The sequence below is a fragment of the Salmo salar genome, chromosome ssa04, assembly GCF_905237065.1.
Source record: "Salmo salar chromosome ssa04, Ssal_v3.1, whole genome shotgun sequence".
Classification (NCBI taxonomy): domain Eukaryota; kingdom Metazoa; phylum Chordata; class Actinopteri; order Salmoniformes; family Salmonidae; genus Salmo; species Salmo salar.
In genome coordinates this window covers 37,364,356-37,386,873 of record NC_059445.1, presented here as the reverse complement: position 1 = coordinate 37,386,873, position 22,518 = coordinate 37,364,356, and the positions used below count along the sequence as shown (strand labels likewise).

At 42.7% G+C, this 22,518-nt stretch overlaps 2 protein-coding genes across 2 annotated transcripts in view; one reads left to right on the top strand and one right to left on the bottom strand.

Moving 5' to 3' along the window:
* Nucleotides 1–12,216, bottom strand: part of LOC106602927 (bifunctional heparan sulfate N-deacetylase/N-sulfotransferase 1) — a 112,549-nt gene extending 100,333 nt beyond the window's left edge. The window contains exon 1 of the mRNA XM_014195941.2: nucleotides 11,852–12,216. The gene's annotated coding sequence lies outside the window, so the exon portion shown is untranslated. The remainder of the gene's footprint in view (nucleotides 1–11,851) is intronic.
* A 2,744-nt stretch (nucleotides 12,217–14,960) lies between these two features.
* On the top strand, nucleotides 14,961–21,161 carry LOC106602925 (pre-mRNA-splicing factor RBM22). Its single transcript, XM_014195939.2, has 11 exons — nucleotides 14,961–15,062; nucleotides 15,437–15,490; nucleotides 15,673–15,702; nucleotides 15,969–16,101; nucleotides 16,274–16,374; nucleotides 17,485–17,657; nucleotides 17,865–18,065; nucleotides 18,191–18,355; nucleotides 18,560–18,651; nucleotides 18,860–18,985; nucleotides 19,176–21,161. The coding sequence occupies exons 1-11, from the start codon at nucleotides 15,009–15,011 to the stop codon at nucleotides 19,316–19,318; spliced, it is 1,272 nt and encodes a 423-aa protein (XP_014051414.1). The 5' UTR covers nucleotides 14,961–15,008; the 3' UTR covers nucleotides 19,319–21,161.
* Nucleotides 21,162–22,518: the final 1,357 nt, after the last annotated feature.

The window sequence follows — 22,518 nt, the reverse complement described above, 5'->3', positions numbered from 1 at the left end:
TGTTCGCGACTTGACGTGTGCCAAAGCTGGTTATACAGTTGCACCATTGAGAGCATTTTGAAAGCTGCATCACTACTTGGTGTGGCAACTGCTTGGCATCCAACCGCAAGGCACTACAGAGGGTGCTGTGTATTTGCTCTTTTCTTATTCCCCCCCCAAAAAATGGTACTTTTTAACTCTGTATTGTTGAGAAGGGCTTGTTAATAAGGATTTCCAGTAAAGTTTACACCTGTTGTATTCGGCTCATGTGACAAATAAAATTTGACTAGGTCGGTTGCCGGAAATATACACGGAATGCAAAGAAAAAAACATTACGAGACACTGGTTAAAAGGTGGATTTTTAAGCCTGTTGAGACATGGATTGTGTGTGCCATTCGGAGGGTGAATGGAATGGACAAGACAATATTTTTAAGTGCCTTTGAACTAGGTATTCTAGTAGGTGCCAGGCGCACGGGTTCGTGATAACTGCAATACTTCTGGGCTTTTCATGCTCAAGAATGACCCACCACCCAATGACATCCAGCCAACTTGACCCAACTGTGCAAAGCATTGGAGTCAACAACGGCCAGCATCCCTGTGGAATGCTCTCGACACCTCGTAGAGTCCATGCCCGATGAATTGAGGCTGTTCTGAGGGCAAAGCGGGGGGGAAACGTAATATTAGGAAGGTGTTATTAACATTTTGCACACTCAGTGTTAAGCACAGGCTTTGTCTGCGGGCAATAACTTTCAGATATAAAGAAAAGCAAAAAGCGGCATGCTAAAGTTGCCAGCTTTTCGTCTTGGTTTGAAAGGGGTATAAATTCTAAAACTGTGAATGACAATCGCTTCAGTTTAATTTATTTATTTAAGTGGACCACTGTGCATCTGCAGCTGATACCCATGAAGTCATTGGTGCCTGACTGGCTCATCATTAGGGATGAGTTGAGCTGCTTGTTAAGACACAAAGCTACTTACTGCACAATCTACGTAAAGGCAACTTTCAATTTCCATTTCAATGGAGAATCCATTTACTGGCACGGACAGGGCTGCATACCAATAGAGTGACTGACTGCACCTAAGACACGAGGGGACAGCAGGCAGCTCTACATCCATGTGGGAATACAGTCTATTCCTGCTGGCAGAGACCTGTCCTACAGTCTGACTGAACACTTCAGCCACCTGAATGCTTTTCAATTATTCACATTTTTCAGAAAAAGACATGACATAACTTCCCTGACTGCTAAAATAAATCTAAAAACGAGCTTGAAGCGGTCACTCATTGTGACAGTTCCATAGTCTGGTACAAGAGAGAGGTAGAAGCCTGGCCTGGGAGACTGATGTAACAAGGGGAAACTGAAGAGCAAGGCTGGTTGATATGGCCCAAAATCCCAATAACTTCATATCAGTAGAATATGAGACTGCAGAGACATAATGTGTGTAGAATAGATAGCATGGTGTAACTGTAATATCATAGAACACTGAAATCACACAAACCTAATACATTTTTTATTTCACCTTGATTTAACCAGGTAGGCCCGTTACAACAGTGACCTGGCCAAGATAAAGCAAAGCAGTGCGACAAACAGAGTTACACATGGGATAAACAAACGTACAGTCAACAACAATAGAAAAATCTATATACAGTGCGTGCAAATGGAGTAAGATTAGGGAGGTAAGGCAATAAATAGGCCATAGTGGTGAAACAATTACAATTTAGCATCAACACGAGTGATAGATGTGCAGAAGATGAATGTGCAAGTAGAGATACTGGGGTGCAAAGAAGCAAAAAATAAATAACAATATGGGGATGAGGTAGTTGGGTGGGCTATTTACAGATAGGCTGTGTACAGGTGCAATGATCGGTAAGCTGCTCTGACTGCTGATGCATAAAGTTAGTGAGGGAGATGTAAGTCTCCAACTTTAGTGATATTTTCTTTTGCAATTCGTTCCAGTCATTGGCAGCAGAGAACTGGAAGGAAAGGCGGCCAAAGGAGGAGTTGGCTTTGGGGATGACCAGTGAAATATACCTGCTGGAGCGCATGCTACGGATGGGTGCTGCTAAGGTGACCAGTGAGCTGAGATAAGGCAGGGCTTTACCTAGCATAGACTTATAGATGACCAGGAGCCAGTGGGTTTGGCGATGAATATGAAGCGAGGGCCAGCCAACGAGAGCGTACAGGTCGCAGTGGTGGGTAGTATATGGGGCTTTGGTGACAAAATGGATGACACTGATCGACTGCATCCAATTTGCTGAGTAGAGTGTTGGAGGCTATTTTGTAAACGACGTCACCAAAGTCAAGGATCGGTAGGATGGTCAGTTTTAGAAGGGTATGTTTGGCAGCATGAGTGAAGGATGCTTTGTGGCGAAATAGGAAGCCGATTCTAGATTTAACTTTGGATTGATTGGAGATGTTTGATCTGAGTCTGGAAGGAGAGTTTACAGTCTAACCAGACACCTAGGTATTTGTAGTTGTCCATATATTCTAAGTCAGAACCATCCAGAGTAGTGATGTTAGACGGTGTGGGAAGCGATCGGTTGAAGAGCATGCACTTAGATTTACTTACATTTAAGAGCAGTTGGAAGCACGGAAGGAGAGTTGTATGGCATTGAAGCTCGTCTGGAGGGTAGTTAACAGTCTCCAAAGAAGGGCCAGAAGTACACAGAATGGTGTCGTCTGCATAGAGGTGGATCAGAGAAGCACCAGCAGCAAGAGCGACATCATTGATGTATACAGAGAAGAGTCGGCCCGAGAATTGAACCCTGTGGCACCACCATAGAGACAGCCAGAGGTCCGGACAACAGGCCCTCCGATTTGACACACTGAACTCAGAAGTAGTTGGTGAACCAGGCGAGGCAGTCATTTGAGAAACCAAGGCTGTTGAGTCTGCCGATAAGAATGCGGTGATTGACAGTCGAAAGCCTTGGCCGGGTCGATGAAGATGGCTGCACAGTATTTTAAAATTGATGGCAGTTATATCGTTTAGGACATTAAGTGTGGCTGAGGTGCACCCACCGGCTCGGAAACCAGATTCCATAGTGGAGAAGGTACGGTGGGATTCAAAATGGTCGGTGATCCGTTTGTTGGCTTTCAAAGACTTTAGAAGGGCAGGGCAGGATGGATATAGGTGTGTATCAGTTTGGGTCTAGAGTGTCTCCCCCTTTGAAGAGGGGGACGACCGCAGCAGCTTTCCAATCTTTAGGGATCTCAGACGATACGAAAGAGGTTGAACAGGCTAGTAATAGGGGTTGCAACAATTGTGGTGGATAATTTTAGAAAGAAAGGGTCCAGATTGTCTAGCCCAGCTGATTTGTAGGGTTCCAGATTTTGCAGCTCTTTCAGAACATCAGCTATCTGGATTTGGGTGAAGGAGAAATGGTGGGGGCTTTGGCGGGTTGCTGTGGAGGGTGCCGGGCAGTTGACCGGGGTAGGGGTAGCCAGGTGGAAAGCATGGCCAGCCGTAGAGAAATGCTTATTGAAATGTTCAATTATCGTGGATTTATCGGAGGTGACAGTGTTTCCTAGCCTCAGTGCAGTGGGCAGCTGTGAGGAGGTTCTCCATGAACTTTACAGTGTCCCAGAACTTGTTGGAGTATGTGCTACAGAATGCAAATTTGTGTTTGAAAAAGCTAGCCTTTGCTTTCCTAAATGACTGTGTATATTGGTTCTTAACTTCCCTGAAAAGTTGCATATCACGGAGGCTATTCGATGCGAATGCAGTACGCAACAATATGTTTTCGTGATGGTCAAGGGCAGTCAAGTCTGGAGTGAACCAAGGGCTATATCTGTTCTTAGTTCTTTTTTTTTCTTTTCTATTTTTTTAATGGGGCATGGTTATTTAAGATGGTGAGGAAAGCACTTTTAAAGAATAACCAGACATCCTCTACTGATGGGATGAGGTCAATATCCTTCCAGGATACCCGGGCCAGGTCGATAAGAAAGGCCTGCTCGCAGAAGTGTTTTAGGGAGTGTTTGACAGTGACGAGGTGTGGTCGTTTGACCGCGGACCCATTACGGACGCAGGCAATGAGGCAGTGATTGCTGAGATCCTAGTTGAAGACAGCAGAGGTGTATTTAGAGGGCAGGTTGTTCAGGATGATATCTATGAGGGTGCCCACGTTTACAGATTTAGGGTTGTACCTGGTAGTTTCCTTGATAACTTGTGTGAGATTGAGGGCATCTAGCTTAGATTGTAGGACGGCCGGGGTGCATGTCCCAGTTTAGGTCACCTAACAGTATGAACTCTGAAGATAAATTCACATATGGTGTCCAGGGCACAGCTGGGGGCTGAGGGGGGTCTAGAACAAACAGCAACGGTGAGAGAGTTGTTTCTGGAAAGGTGGATTTAGAAGTATAAGCTCAAATTGTTTGGGCACAGACCTGGATAGTATGACAGAACTCTGCAGGCCATTTCTGCAGTAGATTGCAACTCCGCCCCCTTTGGCAGTTCTATCTTGTCGGAAAATGTTATAGTTAGGGCTGGAAATTTCAGGATTTTTGGTGTTCTTCCTAAGCCAGGATTCAGACACGGCTAGGACATCCAGGTTGGCAGTGTGCGCTAAAGCAGTGAATAAAACAAACTTAGGGAGGAGGCTTCTAATGTTAACATGCATGAAACCAAGGCTTTTATGGTTACAGAACAAATGATAGCGCCTGGGGAATAGGAGTGGAACTGGGGGCTACAGGGCATGGGTTAACCTTTACATCACCAGAGGATGAGTAGGATAAGGGTACGGCTAAAGGCTATGAGAACTGGTCGTCTATTGCTTTGGGAACAGAATAAAAGAAGCAGATTTCTGGGCGTGGTAGAGTAGATTCAGGGCATAATGTTGGATGTTAGTACAGTGGAGGTAAACCTAGGCGTTGAGAGGTTTTGTCTCTGGAGGCACCAGTTAATCCAGGTGAGGTCTCCGCATGTGTGTGGGGTGGGACAAAAAGACCTAAGGCATGTTGAGCGGGACTGAGGGCTCTACAGTTAAATAAAACAATGACAACTAGCCAAGACAGCAGTAGACAAGACATATTGACATTAGAGAGAGGCATAAAGCAAATCACAGGTGTTGATCAGGAGAGCTAAGACAATAACGGGTAAATGGCGATGAATGGGCAGAGCGGGTCAGTTGGGTACATACAGGACCTGAGTTCGAGGCTGGGGCCGACATGTAAACAAAATTAGGTACCGTGTTATTGAAATAGTCCAGGGGGCACTTGTGTAACCAAGTGATCATAGGGTCAAAAGAGCAGCAATAGGTGAGTCAATGTGCCGTTCGGTAGTCACTACTACGCTGACGAGCAGGGGACACAGCGTTCAGAAAAGTTAGCGGGCCAAGGCTAGTAGAAGGTTCTTCGGCGACATCGTAACAGAATAGACTGTTGAAACCACATCGGGCGATCACGTCGGCAGTCCAGTCGTGATGGATCGGCGGGGTGCCGTGTCAACAATAAAGGGTCCAGGCCAATTGGCACAGGAGGTATTGTAGCCCTAGAATTAGGTGGTATATGGGGCTAGCTGGTGTTTGCTTCGGGACAGAGGCGTTAGCTAACAGTAGCCACTCGTTTGCAGCTAGCTAGCTGCGATGATCCGGTGTAACGATCCAGATCAGCAGGAATTCGGTGATGTGGTAGAGAGAAGCAGCCCGATATGCTCTGGGTTGATATCGCGCTGTGCAGACTGGCAGGTATTGTCTGAGCTAAGGCTGGCTGGTGACCGAGAAAAAGGTGAAGACCGCTATCCGTGGCTAACAACGTAGGTAGTTAGCCGGCTAGCTCCTGATGGAAGTTCCAGTTATAAGGAATAAAAATAGCAGATCCGTACCACATTGGGTGAAGCGGGTTGCAGAAAAGTATATTTAGTTCGTAGATAGAAAGTGAGATTAAGATATACATGAAGAAGACCAGCTATTTACACAGGATAAGACAAACACACACGTCCGACTGCTACACCATTTTGGATCAGAAAATACATCGCAAAGCTCTACTGCAGACTGGTACCATCATGCCAATCTCACTTCGGGGTAAATTAACAAGCAGCAGATGTCCTACTGTATCACGGCTGACTGAAAATGAAAAGAATGGCAGTCTGATACCTGGGGGATTGTATGCCACTGTGTGTATTGCGACATTTACAGAGTCAAAGACGTGTAATTCACGCTGGCTGCGTGGAGATGTGTTTATCTGGATCCATGTGATTACAGATGCAGGGCTAATACAACCACCTGCAGTGGTCGAGCTGCAAGGCTCATGCCCACTGGATTATCGGATCATACTCAGATTAACATCATACTCAGCATTATTCCTGTGACATTTTCACTGCTGGCTTGGGCAATGACCATGACACTAACATGTGCATTTTAGACCACAATGATCAGATCAGCGGATTTGACATGCTGGTAAATACCAGTGGTTGCTATTGACATGCCAGTATCTGTTGTTGCTATTTCCATTTAATAAGCCTTACAGTGTGAAAATGTACATTGGTATTGAGAGAGCATGCATTGAACATAGTGTGTTTATGAGAGCATTGTTGTTGTAACTGTGTGCAAGCTGCCAATGGCCAATTGAGTAAACAGCAGCCCATCTAGCCTAGCTGTGCTAATTTGGCACACACTGAAACATGGTGGCTCATGTGTCAGAGGCACTTTACTTAGTCAACAACGCTGTTCACATCAGCTGTGACAACAACAATGGCAATGTGGATATGAGGGGGGGGGGATGATTGGATGTTTTACCAAATGCTGCCCATCTGTCAGGAAATGTACAGACATCTTTCAGCCAGATCTAACTCGGCACGCAGATTTGTTGGTGAGAATCTTCTCTGATCTATTCTCATGAAATCAATCTGGACCTGCATGCCTGACGCTCTGCCGGGTCGAACAGGACTAAATCAGAAGACAGACAGGCACAAACACCGTTGGATAAAAGAGCAGAACCATACTGCCAACAAACTTCATTAACTGTAGTCTCCACAGACGAATAAGTGACTCATGAGTACCAAACAGTAGCACATTCTTAGAGCATTTAGTGTCCCTCTTTGTCATAATACCATGAACTGCATTCTAAACATGCAAGCAGACAGCGAGTCCCCACTGTTCTATCACGCTACTCTCAATCAATTTTCATTCCATTTTAACCAGTCAAAAGAATCCAGTAGTGTAAACCTAAGGAACTGATCTCTGTCAAACAAATTACATTAGTGTGGTTTACAATAGTAGCAAGGACCCCTGGATAATCATTGGGTTAAGATGATGGATCAACAGAGTAATCCCAGTCATTACAGAGAATCAGCTAGTTGGCTCGTGTACACGCGCAGACAAACACAGAACCAGGACTTTGCATACAGTATGTCTGACTTGGAAGGTTTTACAACAGATGGGGGGGCTAGGCCTTTATCGAACTGAAAGCAAACTGTGGCAAACTAGGCCTATCATTTGCCCTGTGCCTTACTTCAGAGCAGTTAGACATCATATCGTTATCCTTCACTGTCTGAACTTTGACCCCACACACACTTCCAGAACAACACATGCACCTTATTAATGAAGTTAAGCGGCTCGCTGTGCCAAGAGATAAGAGGCCAGCTGCTGATGTATTCTACCGCGAATGAGAAGGAGTTGATACTTGGGTGAGTTGAACACAAATATCCCTGTGTTGACAGAGAGGCAAAGTGACAGCTTGCTCAGTGTCGGTTCCAGCAGGGAGGGTGGAGGGAGATACTGGGCCAGGCAGAACTTGGCAGTGCCCCTGCGAAGAAGACAAATTGTTATGCAGTCCCTAGATTTGGCACGCTCCTCCTGGAGATTAATTACTCTTTCCTCCGTGTCGAACAGAATGAGAGCTAGAGGAGAGAGGCACTGGCTGGCTGGCAGCATGGGGACTGGGGAGAGGACCAGTGACAGGCACACAGGGCCATAGGCATTATGTGGTCCGGTTCCTTTACTTCTGGTTACCAACAGCCACAGACGGGGACAACCAACCCTCCTCCTGACCACCACTCATCACAAGTGGCAGTTATGTGGTTAAGTTAGTAGCCATTTAACTGTTTTGGTAAATTGTTTTGGAAGGAAGCATACTGCCAGAATGTATGGAATTGAGTTAAGCGGCAATGAGTATTGCACGTGTACAAATATAGTTTGGCCTACAGACCCAATAGTGGAATATCATGACTAGAGTACATCATCTTACCGCTACTACTTTTACTCAATCATGGACCATGTAGAACACACCCTGATGCAAATAGCCTATTGTTCTACAGAGCCAATCTGAAGGGGCGAGGAGGTACTTAACTTGTATTCACCATACGTTCCAATAATTTGTAATATTACTGCACGATCAAACAATAGATGCCTTGATGAGCAACCCAGGTCATGCTTCACAGCCTCAGGGGTTCTTTAAAGCTGCAAAATGTAACAAAGAAATGTGTGTTATAGATGTCACTCATTGGAAGCAAGTCTAAGAAGTGGCAGATTTGTTCTATGCTCTGTTTCTATGGCTCCCATTAGAAAGTTCCGTTTTTCCGCGTCTTTTACTTTCGGTTTTGTATATCAATGATTCTCTACACTATACATAGCTTCTTTTGTCGTAAACTGAAAATAGGTGAACTATTTGAATTTTTGCAACCAGGAAATGGCGGAGCATTTCTGCATATTGCACCTTTAAGTAGATTGTTTCGCCATCAATTAGGGATACATTAGAACTCAGTTGACCAATATTGCAACCGGACACTGACAGATCACGGGAGCAGGGACTGCATGCCATTAATCTGAGGGGCACATCAATCTGCAGTACACCACTACGTAACCATCTATGGTAACAGTTTAATGGAATATACTAATGGATATTGCATTGGTGGAGGATGATCTTGATCATACCTACAAAAAGTGGGCTTTTTAAGAGCATTTCAAAGCCGAGGTATAATTCTCAAGTACACTAAAATCTACAGTCCGGGCCATAAAACATATTAAAAGATTATAGTGTAAAAACATCTGGTCTTCATTTTGCTAAAGGTCCATTACACAGATTATACCGCCACAAGATAGGACAAAACGTAAATGCTTACGGCCAAAAAATAAAATAAATAATATATTTTTTTAAATCACTAATGGTGGCTTTAGGAGAGAGTCTTGGATATTATTTACTATCCATTACAATCCATCACATAGGTGAAGCGTTTCCGTGGTTAAACTCAATAAGTGAAATAGATGAATGATATTTTCGATCTTCATTCGCCCTGGATAAAAATGGAAAAACTAGTGTAGCCTATGAGTCCTGGTAACCATGATGAAAAGGTATGAGCACATCATTAGTGGGGCACTTTAACTACTGTACAATGACTGTGGCCAATCAACTACAGGCCTGTAACATCCAGCAGCACGTGTTCACCAACCTAACATCACAGTGAAGTCTAGAGGCAGAAAGTTGGCAGAGCGAAGGAACTCTCTCCATACAATGATGTGTTTCATCACAGACGAGCAATTAATTAATGTCAGTGATTCATGTCAGGCAAACAAAGTGCCTTGTGAGAGGGGAGCATACATCATTGACTTGGGAGGGCAGAGGGTGAGGTTTGGGTTTTAGGAGAGTCAGAGCATAGGCTAATGCAAAAACTGGAAACCAACATCTGTTGAATGCAGTAAAATACCAATTCCACATAGTGGTTTACAATAACATAATATTTGTGAATGAACAGTACCATTGTCTAATGTTATGGCATGAGATATGAGTGAAGGCAGATGACAAATAAAATTGATTAAATGAGATCCGTTTGAAAAAATGTATATTTAGATAAATCTGTCAAATAAAAAGTCAAACTGAATAAACACCATTATGTAAGACACTAACTAATCAGGTCAGGTGCACCCTAAAGTAAACATGATTTTAATAAATGTAATGTCAACACCCTTCTGCGTAGACTTATGTAACATCAGAACCAAATGTATGCATTGCAATTTTATTTATGTAGCCCAAATCAACATCACTCTACAATTAAGCCATCTCCCAGGGGGGGGTAGAAAGCAATATTCTGGGGAGAAATAGGGCTATGAGCACATTCTGATTAATTTGCCTAAGTGCTGGTGGTGGACTGTGACCCACTATAGGAGAGAGGGAAGCACCCTGTGGAGTAGCACAGCAAGTGCTCGGTGAGGTAGGTTTCGACTAGAGGTCCAAGGATTGCAAGGTTGACTGAGTCCAATCCCATGATAAAGGAAAGCTTAACCTGAGACAGTGAGGGAACATTTTCTGTGTTGCATGTGCAGTGTAACTTATGATAAGCCCTCGCTGATGGAGCTATCGAATAATAGCTCAAAACGGTTGGTAAGTTGTCAAGGATGGCGGTCACGTGTGTCTGCGAGCATTGGATCACTGGTTCGAGCCTGGTATGGGGACAGGGACAGCGGAGGAAGCTAAACTGTCAGCAGCACACTGACATCTGTCTCACAGCATGAAGAAAAACACATTGTATGCATAAGTATGCAAAAGGGAACCTGTATTATGCAAAGGGAACCTCTTGATGTTTATATGTCAAAAAACAACATAGGTTTATTTTATTCCCCAATAAAGTGTGGTCTAAGGTTTAAAACATTGCAAAATACAGCCAAATGAAGTGATCACTCCTGAAAGTGTTTGGCAGAAAGCAATCTGACAACTGACCAACAGGAACAGAAAGAAGTAGGCAAAGCATATTGCTATAGGAAATGGCATATGCCTGAATCTAGAAACGTAATCGACTTTTCACAGAAAAGGAACACAATATGGTCAGAACTGCTCTGCTAAAACAATTTCATGAGAGTGACCAAGGCAAAAACATCTTGCAGATCCTGAGAATATGAGTGCAAAGAAAATGGGGCTCCCGAGTGGCGCAGCGGTCTGAGACACTGCAACTCAGTGCTAGAAGCGTCACTACAGACCCTGGTTCAATTCCAGGCTGTATCACAACCAGCCGTGATTGGGAGTCCCATAGGGCGGCGCACAATTGGCCAAGCGTCGCCGGTTTAGGCCGGGGTATGACGTTATTGTAAATAAGAATTTGTTCTTAACTGACTTGTCTAGTTAAATAAAGGTTAAATAAAAATATTTGTAGTTGGCTACACTTCTATTATAACACTCAAACTGTGCGCACAATTTTGCAACATGTCAGCTAGTAACGTTAGCTAGCTAGGGCCGAGTATAGACAAAACAGGACATGTTGCTGTTTACGTGTGCATTGCATTGCAGTAGTAGGATCCATCACTGCTGTTCTTAAATGGTTACATTTAAGCACTGGCATAATAAAAGGCATTCAACATTGATATCCATGTTACTATGTTGTTTTATATTAATCACCAAAGTGAGTCTTCTGGAGAAAAAAAAAAAACATTCACTCAGCAACTGTGCATGGACACAAAAGCTGTAACGTTAAATGCTATCCTTCCTGGCTAGTTAGTTAGCTTGATTGATTCTGTACACCGAAAATAGCTGGCTGTTTTCAACTCATGGTTTAACTGGCTAGCAGAACTAACGTTAGTTAGTTAGCAGGCTAGCTGAATCAGTGTGAAGCTAACGTTACCAGATAACCTAGCTATCATCATGCATTAGCGTTGCAGTTTACCAGGTTAATAAATCACTGTATACTCTTTGTTTTACTGTTATAAATATAGGTCGCGATCAACCGTATTTACGATTTTAGACAACCATTTAAAAAGGCTCACATATCTAACTAACGATGTCCTCGTTTCTCTGTCGTTGTAGCTACAATAGCTGTCTCCCCGCTTCTCCAAATTCGAGAGTCGAATTTGGAGAAGGGGAGACTTTCAGAGGCTAACGTTAAGTACAGTAGCGTTCTCCGGGAACGCGTGTGCTTCCTGCAGCACGCTTACTACACAAACCCATTTAACTTACCCACTTGATTGTTTCATCGACACGACCAAACCTTGGTGTCTAAAAGCTGGATTTGAAGTTCGGCTTTAGGCAGTAGCTTTACCAGAATTCGGGCGTCCCGGTTTAGATTTAGACTACTCCTAGGGTGCGCGAGAAACACGAGCGGACTCGCCTCACTCCTTCTATTTGGGAGTATTCATTAAGCCGATTCTGTTGCAAAACCTTTTATCTGTTGTTAAACGTTTTGCAACAGAACCCGTTTCCTCCAAACTGAAAATGCTTTGCAACGAAAACGAGAGTATATATTGGAGTAATGCAGGTAGGCCCCGCAACGTTTTGTTCCATTTGCTCTGTTTGGTTCTTAAAATGTGAACGGTTTCCGTTTCAATACGCAATGAATACACCCCTGGTCGCCTTCTCGGAGAGTAGCGAATGGTCGCTAGATGACGTAACAATACCTCGACTGATCCCCCCTAAAAACAAAACGTCAACAAGCTGATTTTTTAAATATTTTTTTTATTTCACCTTTATTTAACCAGGTAGGCTAGTTGAGAACAAGTTCTCATTTGCAACTGCGACCTGGCCAAGATAACGCATAGCAATTCGACACATACAACAACACAGAAGTTACACATGGAATAAACAAAACATACAGTCAATAATACAGTAGAACAAAAGAAAACAAAAAGTCAATATACAGTGAGTGCAAATGAGTTAAGTTAAGGCAATAAATAGGCCATGGTGGCGAAGTAATTACAATATAGCAATTAAACACTGGAATGGTAGATGTGTAGAAGATGAATGTGCAAGTAGAGATATTGGGGTGCAAAGGAGCAAGATAAATAAATAAATACAGTATGGGGATGAGGTAGGTAGATAGATAGGCTGTTTACAGATGGGCTATGTACAGGTGCAGTGATCTGTGAGCTGCTCTGACAGCTTGTGCTTAAAGCTAGTGAGGGAGATATGAGTCTCCAGCTTCAGATATTTTTGCAGTTCGTTCCAGTCATTGGCAGCAGAGAACTGAAAGGAAAGACGACCAAAGGAGGAATTGGCTTTGGGGGTGACCAGTGAGATAAACCTGCTGGAACGCGTGCTACGAGTGGGTGCTGCTATGGTGACCAGTGAGCTGAGATAAGGCGGGGCTTTACCTAGCATGATGAGGCTCATTGCAACATTAGTTTGGGATTTTATATATATATATATATATATATATATATATATATATATATATATTATATATATATTATATATATATATATTATATTGTTGTTTTGTTGAATATAGGCTGTAATTAAAAATTACAAAAATTACACATTCCACTGAACATTCACGATGGGATAAGAATTACAATAATCTCTATCTCTTCTCTCTCTCACTCGCTTCATCTCGGCCTCTCCTCTCTCTCTGAAGGCATGGGTTTCATACTATATAGATAGATGCCTTATGACACGAATGGGGCAGGGATCCGAAGTCTTCTGAGAGAGTTGATCCATTGCTCTTCAACAGAAACATACCTCTTTACACCTGTGCCTGCTATAATGCATTTATGAAATCACTAAAATACATAAATGTGTTAATCCCTAATCCTGGTTATTCTTATGGTTTTACAGATAAATAGTAGTATCTTTGACCTCTGCTCAGGCCATGCTGTTAATCAAATCAAATTGATTTATATAGCCCTTCTTACATCAGCTGATATCTCAAAGTGCTGTACAGAAACCCAGCCTAAACCCAAACAGCAAGCAATGCAGGTGTAGAAGCACGGTGGCTAGGAAAAACTCCCTAGAAAGGCCAAAACCTAGGAAGAAACCTAGAGAGGCACCAGGCTATGAGGGGTGGCCAGTCCTCTTCTGGCTGTGCCGGGTGGAGATTATAACAGAACATGGCCAAGATGTTCAAATGTTCATAAATGACCAGCATGGTCAAATAATAATAATCACAGTGGTTGTCGAGGGTGCAACAAGTCAGCACCTCAAGAGTAAATGTCTGTTGGCTTCTCATAACCGACCGATCATTGAGAGTATCTCTACCGCTCCTGCTAATCATCACGGTCATGGCCCAGTTTTTCAAAACTTTTTATCTGGATCAGAATGATCCGTATTTGTAATCGTCTTTTTTGCTATTCAGGATCAGATCGATCTAGCTGTTTTTTAGCCATTCTTTTCAGGAAATAATCAGATAGGATCCTTCTGATCTAGATACCACAATATCAAGATCACAGAATCTGGATTTTCAGTGCATTGAACAGGCCTACACTTTGCCATCTACTGGACATGTTGTGATAGGCTACTTTGTCATAGGGAAACAGAGATGACTAAACTACATGAATAAATGTATGGTTAGTGCTATCCGGGGTCCTTGGGACATCCCTACCCTAAATCCTTAGCCTAGCCATAACCCTAACCTTTACTTAAGAATTTAAAATGTCAACTTCAACGGGGTATGGATGTCCCAAGGATAAAATAATTATAGAACCCACATACTTGCATTTACTAGACACTTCTCAAAATAACTGACCATATAGCCTACCTATACCGCAGTATAACATAATTAACCTTTGGTTTTCAGATGTAAGAACTTCTTTAAACTCCTCACCTTACATACATTAATATGTATTGGTTTTAGGGCCTTTCACCTTTCTAAATCCACCCTGAATCCACCCTTCCAGTGGGATCAAAATAATCCAGATTTTCGCATCAACATTTTCCTAATCACATTCTTTGAGTTTTGAAAAACGCAACAACATATAATCCTGTTTAAAGGTCAGATTGGGTTACCAAATCCTTATAATACTATATTTTTTTTTAAGTTGTAAAAACCCAATTCTAACATTTAATCCTATCTGATTACCGAAATCCGATCAGATAATTTAACAAAAAAAACAAACCCACATGAGAGACTGGGGGTAAATTACTTTACACCCTTTCCTCAATGAGCAACCGCTATATACGCACAACCATGCTGGTAGAAGTATTCACGATACACATTCAAATGATCCACAAATGATCCACATATTAAAATTATCCAAATAATTGTTGAAGATGTTGTTTCGACTGTGAAATAATAGTTATAGACTTTTATTAGCGCGTGTGTGTGGACGCGTGTGCGTGTTTTTGGTCTGATCACGTGAGATGCTTTTTGCTGCATTGCATGCTGGGAAGCAAACTTTTTGAAAATGGCGACATCTTTAGGAGCTAATATTTACAACAGACAAAATTGGGAAGACGCGGTATGTTTGAAATGACATTTTCAGTTAATCAGAATTATTTGAAAGGAATATGTCATTTGTAATTGTTATTCCGTGACATTGACTGTGTCAATAAGCGGTGGTAGCATTGTATTAGACAAGTATTGTCATTTGAGCTCGCTTAGCTAGCTAATACCTAACTGGCATGGAATCGCCCAATAATAACAGTGCAAATCAGATATGGTTTCTAGCTAGTTTACTAAGTCGTTGCGCTAGCAAAATAAAACAAAAACATTCACAGCTACGTAGCTAACTAAACGTGAACAAAAATTGGTTCCAGCCAACCTTAGTAAGTTTGCTAGCTGACGTTAATTGTTTTGTTTGTTACTGTAATGTACTAATCTTCCCTTGCACAGGATTTTCCTATTCTCTGCCAGACATGTCTTGGAGAGAATCCTTATATTCGAATGGTAAGTTTAATCAATTGTCTTTTGGTTATTGTTCTGTAGGAGTTAACTGTTAACAATTTTATGCTAAATTTCATATGAAACCATATCTCTGTGGCTGAAACATGTTATTTTGATTTGCATGTTCTTCTAGTTATGGTTATTTATAAAAACTCGCCCTGTATCACACTGTTTCTATTTGATAGACCAAGGAGAAATATGGCAAGGAGTGTAAGGTAAGAAATTAAGTTAATTCATTCTTAGTTGGATAATCAGTCACTGTTTACTCATAGCAGAGTTCTCCAACTTAGGTTCTGAGGAGATACTGGGTGTACAATCTATGACTAGCTGATGTATTTGTATGAGCTACTGCCAGGCTAGAAAGAGAGCCTACACATACATCAGCTCTCCAACACTGGAGTTAAAGAACCATACTAAAGTACAGAGTATGAAACTGCAATCTAAACAGACTGACACCCTGCTACCGCTATGTCCTGCTTAGATATGTGCCAGGCCCTTCACAGTGTTCCGATGGTGTCCTGGGACCCGCATGCGATTCAAAAAGACAGAGGTGTGCCAGACGTGCAGTAAGATGAAGAATGTCTGTCAGACGTGCCTGCTGGATCTAGAGTATGGTGAGTCAACAAAGACAGTTTTTGGAACACTCATCCTCTGGCCAGGTTATGCCTGTTACCAGAATGAATATACACATGAATATACACATAGTTGTACGGGTATAAAAGAGAGATATTGCACTTCAGACACGTTCAGTGTGGCTGTTGTCTAAATTGGCATTACTCCATCTAGGCTTGCCAATACAGGTCCGAGACACTGGGCTGTCAATCAAGGACGACGTGCCAAAATCCGACGTGAACAAGGAATACTACACTCAGAACATGGAAAGAGAGGTGATGTATTTTCCCTTATTTAAGATCAAAAGTCATTCCTAACATTAAGATCTGAGTCCCGTGAGTAAACCTCTAATTGTGTCGTTAATGTTATCAGACAGATCTACGTTTACATTCTGTCATATAACTTGGCTTGCTTCGTAAATATCCTTACAGTATGTTCATGCCAAGAAGGTTCAGATAGCACCCTTTGACCCTTCTCATTTTCCCTTGGAAAGATTCCAGACAATGTTTACTCACTGATTTGAGTACCACCCAAAAATATCTGCTCTTTGGTCCTCTTGTCTGAGATGTGTACCTTCGTGGCCAGGTCATTCATCATTATTTCATTCTTCATGAGGTTTCCTGTCAAATCGAACACCCTGGTTTTAATTAGAGGCCGGCAAATATATAGTTTCACCGATATTATCAGCCAATATTGGCCTTTTCCCGATAGGAAATATCATGCTTATCTGAGTACTTGTTGAATAGGTATCCACTTTAGCAGTGAGCACTGCCAATGATTCATTTATGGGTTTGAATTGTAAGTCGAGGGCAGAGGTGATCTCCTCACAAACAATCTCTTGTATAGTAGCGGACAGCTCTTTCTATTGTCTGGTGCTGAGAGACGCCATCTTCCCACAGTTTAATTGTGGACGGACAAATTCTAGCTGCAGGAGCGAAATAGACCTGCTAGTTATTTCTTGTCACACAATAAATGTCCCACACCTTAATATTTTGTTTAGTATTGCCAAGTTTTAAGAAATAAGTTCATTAATTCATAGTAATTTGCAAAAGAAAGCCATGAAAATGCCATGCGTTTCCATGGATCCCACCAGAACCGGAAACAGATCTGAACACTTGTGACCATTCATGATGTGTCATTACTGTCACAATGTAATAATTCAACATTTGAAACCTTTGTCTTCTACAATTGCTCTTTTGGTTGACAATTTATGAGAACTTGGTGTGTAAAAATCTTGCCTTTTAATTTCCTCGGCAGATGTAACAGTAAGTTGTCTCCCCAAAAATCAGAATCGTTATCAGACCCAAAATACCAATATCGGTGGGGCTTTAGTTTTAATGGAACCAAAATGCACCCTCTTGACGGTAGCTCTTTCCTGACCGCAGATAGGGAACTCTGATGGTACACGGCCAGTGGGTCTCCTGGGTAAGGCCCCCAGCTCTAGTGACATGCTGTTGAAGCTAGCCCGCACCACGCCTTACTACAAGAGGAACAGACCACACATCTGCTCCTTCTGGGTGAAGGGAGAATGTAAGAGAGGAGAAGAGTGTCCCTACAGGTGAGCAACTGTCAACATCATGAAACCAAAGGTGGAAAGAGAGTCTTGACACACGTGTTAAACATCAGGCAGCTGTTGACTTATGAGCCAATGGAAAAAGTAAACTTAAGGTCTGATTATCAACTTTGTCCAAGATAAGATTGTTTCCAAGGATGTTGACATATGTTTTGCTTTAACTCTCATTAACTATGAACTACTGAACTCCAGGCATGAGAAGCCAACTGATCCTGACGATCCCCTGGCAGACCAGAACATTAAGGACCGTTACTATGGTATCAACGACCCTGTGGCTGACAAGCTGCTGAAGAGGGCCTCCACCATGCCTAGACTGGATACGCCAGAGGACAAGTCCATCACTACACTGTATGTGGGGGGGCTCGGAGACTCCATCACTGATTCAGAGCTCAGGTGAGTGCCTGCTCGGGAATTAATGTAGTACATTTTACTCCAAATGAAGCATATGAAATTTTGACACGTGTGCTTTGCTGAATGTTTACAATGGTTGGGTGCTCTAACCGCGTGCCTCCCAACAGGAACCATTTCTACCAGTTTGGGGAGATCCGGACCACCACCATCGTTCAGAGGCAGCAGTGTGCCTTCATCCAGTTTGCCACCCGTCAGGCTGCAGAGTTGGCTGCTGAGAAATCCTTCAACAAGCTCATTATCAAAGGTCGCAGACTCAACGTCAAGTGGGGCAGGTAAAGTCCCACCCTCTGATATGACAATCTCATACACTATCACCTGTGGTTTGTAATACTAGTGACAGATGGCTATGCCAGCAGGTGCCCATTCGTCTGTTGACTGATTGCTCTGTTATCATAGATATTACAAGCTGTGCATTTTCAACCCAGTATAAATTCCCACAGTGTGACATTAATTGATTGATATGTGTCCTGTCACAGGTCCCAGGGAGCGCGGGGGAAGGAGGGAAGGGAGAGGGAAGGGGTGACAGAGATGGGGATGAAGCTGGAGCCGGTACCTGGACTGCCTGGAGGTGAGGGCAATTAATTACATTTATTTTATAAAGACTTTTTAACCTTAGTAGTTGTCACAAAGTGCTAATACAGATACCAGAAACAAATGTATAAGCACGGGACACACGAGAGCTACACTTTTATCTTTTAGCAGTAAAACTCTCACATTTGACCATACACTTCCAATAATGTGATTGTCAATACTCACCCTTTGTCTCTGACCTGCAGCGCTACCTCTGCCACCTGTGGATGAAGATGCCCCTACCAACTATTTCAACCTGGGCCCCAACTCAGCCCCTCCTGTCATGAACATCAGTCTACCCCCACCCCCCGGCGTGGCTATGCCCCCTCCAGGTAAACAAGAGTCCCATGAATTCTCCTCCCACCTTTTCCCATACTTTCCCCCCTATAGAGGACCACATTTGAAAGAAGTGTTTTATTATCCTGAGTCCTAATGTACTCAATCTCTCTGTGTAAGACTCTTTGTTTAACCTCCAAAGCAGATCAGCAGCACTTATAACTTGTGGTGTTTCCATCCCTACAGGCTTTGGCCCACCTATGTTCCACTCCATGGACCCCATGGCGATACCCCATCCCATGGGGATGAGGCCTCCTGGCCATGTCCACTACCCCTCCCAGGATCCACAGCGCATGGGTGCACACGCCAGTCGTCACGGAGGCTCCTAGACCCTGCTGTTTTTAATGACATTTTGATTTAGTCTTATACCAATTCCTTACCAAATTACCAATTCCACCCTATAAACAAACCAGGCACAGTAACTGTAGGCACATTTCACTGATGTGAGATCCATGTTCTAAGCGTTATATAGAGGATAACCTCTGTTTGTGCACCAGCAAGGTCTCGCTGGTTAGGAAAAGGGAGTTCTGAACAGTGTAATTTTTAATGGTTCCTTAAACCTTCCTCCATTTCAACCTATGTTCTAACCAAGGGTTGGAACCGGTTCAGGGAGCAGAACCGAAAATAAATTATTTGAGGAAAAGAACCCGAACTGAAAACGTGATCTATAGTGTTCTGGAACAGTCCACAAAAATCGCAACGGAGCACCTATGCAAGCCCTCTCTGTCACTCAAACTTATTCCAGCATCTGCCTTCCAGCTGGAAATCTTTGCCAGTGGGTGTGTGTGTTGGCTATTTGCCCCTCCCCTCTGAAGCATAGGTTACTGTAGCCTACTGACGACGTTACCCGCATAATTTAGAAATTAGGGAGAGATGTTTATTTAAAGAATGAATTGACTTTTTCAATTATAGTTAAGGGATACTATTGTTTTCACACCTCACATTGGATTTATTACCTACAAAAAGGTAAGATGTGTTTTTAATTCTAGTTCTGCTCTGCACACACAAGCTTGTTAACTAATATTTGATCTGGTCCAACATTAAACCAACTCGGAAGTTCAATGACATTCAAAGTTTCTCCATAGAAGCCGATCCTCCGTAGGTATACTTCTGTGGGCCTAATTCAGACAATGCATGTCATAACAAGATGCCCAGGGCTTCAAGGCAAGCTTCCTCCATTCTCTCTCCTCAACCTGAAATTTTCTGTTCCATTTCACGCCCTACACACAGTGTGTGTGTTTGTCTTTCATTATGATTAAACCATGCTGTTACGGCAAAATACTATTTGCTCTTAACAACTTTCCTATACAGATTAAGTCGCTTACCCGCTCCACAGCAAGCTGCTCTAGCCGCACTGATTGGTGAAGTCATTTAACATTGAGCTAAATGTAAACAAAAATGTATATTTCAGAGGTTTAAAAAGGAATATGAAGGAGCTATATGTTCGAACTGGTTCAGCACTTTATTTTGCTGGTCAGAACAGTGAAACGGGATGAAAACAATAATGGTTCTGTTCAAAACGAAACGATTGTAAAATGATTTATTTTCCAACCCCTGGTTCTAACTCGGATGGCTTGTATATTTGAAAGGAGGGAGGTTTATGTTTGTAAAATGTGCATATTGTACAAAACATTTCTTATACAAGAAATGTCAAACTATTTCCATTTGTACAAAATTATTCTGTATATCATGCATTTTGTGCAGGATTGTCAGACGTTAAAGATGGAGTCCTCATTAGGGCAAACGGCTCCTTTATTTATTTTGTTGTTGATGAAATGGAGGTGAGCACCGTGGCAATTTTTTTAATGCAGTACATATTCTGCTCTATCGTGTGTGCAACAGTGTCAAAGGGGGGTAAAGTGTTCATTGTTTGCTGTATTTTTTGTTGGTGTAATATCCCAAACGGCCATGGCAATTTCATCAAGTATTACAGCTTTAACGGTCTTAAGAAACTCCAGTTGTTAAGACCATTTACTTCCATGTGGTGGCACTATTATCTAAAGATTGATGAAGTTGTCCATGTCTCCGTAGAATTGTAAATGTCTTTGTTTTAATAGAACTGTGAAATGTATGCTTGTCACATTTTAGCTTCATGAATATTATCCTTTCATTTGAAAAGTTATGTACATAGTTTACAAAGTTCTGTCCTTGATAAATAATTATCTGGTTTAAGGCATTCTTGATATCGTTAGTTGAGGCAGAAAAAGACAGGGAGCCAACAATATCTCAAGAAACACAGTAACTATCCACTATTTGGACTCCCAGTTTATGTATGGAAGAGTACAAAGATAAGTCCTCTGCAAATCATTTGTCATCTAAATTCTAAAGCGGTCATGGTATGAAGTCTTAATTTTATCAGAGTATTGGGTGGCCCGGCTCCTGGGGGTGCAGTTGAAGTTGCGCTGGTCACACATGCTCTCCCAGGTCAGACTAGGCTCAGCACGGGCCTACAGAAGCTCAAACCCAGGCAGGGGGAACATCCACACACTACCTGCTGTCCCTCCAAATGGCATTGGGGCCCTTACAGAAATAAATGGGTGTCAGGATTTGAATTAGTAAGTATAACCATATTAAATTTGCCCTCTTCTCAAAAGCCCTCTAGTGTGTGGGTCATGGTAGCATGGTGTGAAGAGATCTCAAAGTTGAGTGACAAGACAGATGACCGGTTTTGATTAGTCATTTCCCGTTGTGTCTAGATATAAATCGGTCTTGACTGTTTTTTTTTTTTTTTTTGTGTGTGTGTGTGTGTGTTTACTTCGGCATGTTAAAATATAAGCTTTACTCAGTGGCCCAGACTGGTGTGTGAGCCTGCGCCAAATTCTGGATTCACAAGCAGACAGCATAGTGGTTTCAGAAGCCGGCCAAGAAGGAAACCAGACTCCTAGAACTTTCTTTGACTGAGACTCTTAGAATGAACTGAAGGTGTGTGTGTGTTGAGGGCAGCTACTGAGGCAGTAGCTGGGGCTCACGTGTTGAAGCAACTGTAGTTGGATGGGGTGATTTTCTGAGGCAGCTAAGGGAGACAGGCAGAGATGGCAGACAGCAGCTGGTCTTGCCATGGGGAGACGTAGAGCTTGGGGATCACAGTGTCATTGAACGTCACACGAGGAACTTCTTTCAGAGAACCAGAGTAACCTTTGAGGTGGATTGTTAGAACCTCTGCTAGACAGCAGGCTGAGCTCCTCCATCACATCCTTAGGAACGCCGATCACCTTCCCCAGGTCGAAGTGCTCTAACACAGACAAGAGAACACACAAAGGCAGATACAGTAGATGGTGTAGTTATAAAATGTACATACAATCCCATGCTAGAGAGAAACACAGACTTGATTGTCTTTTGACTTGATTGTAGGGACTTTTTTACCTTGTGAACAAAGCCACTGCCCAAGCTGGAGCGGGTTTTTCCCCCCTACACGTAGGCCTACAGCCAACGTTCAAAGTTCCGTTTGTCTTCTGTGTTCCATAGAATATGACTGACTGGCTCTAACAGTGCATGACTGAATTGCAGACACTAATCATGTAGCTAGCCT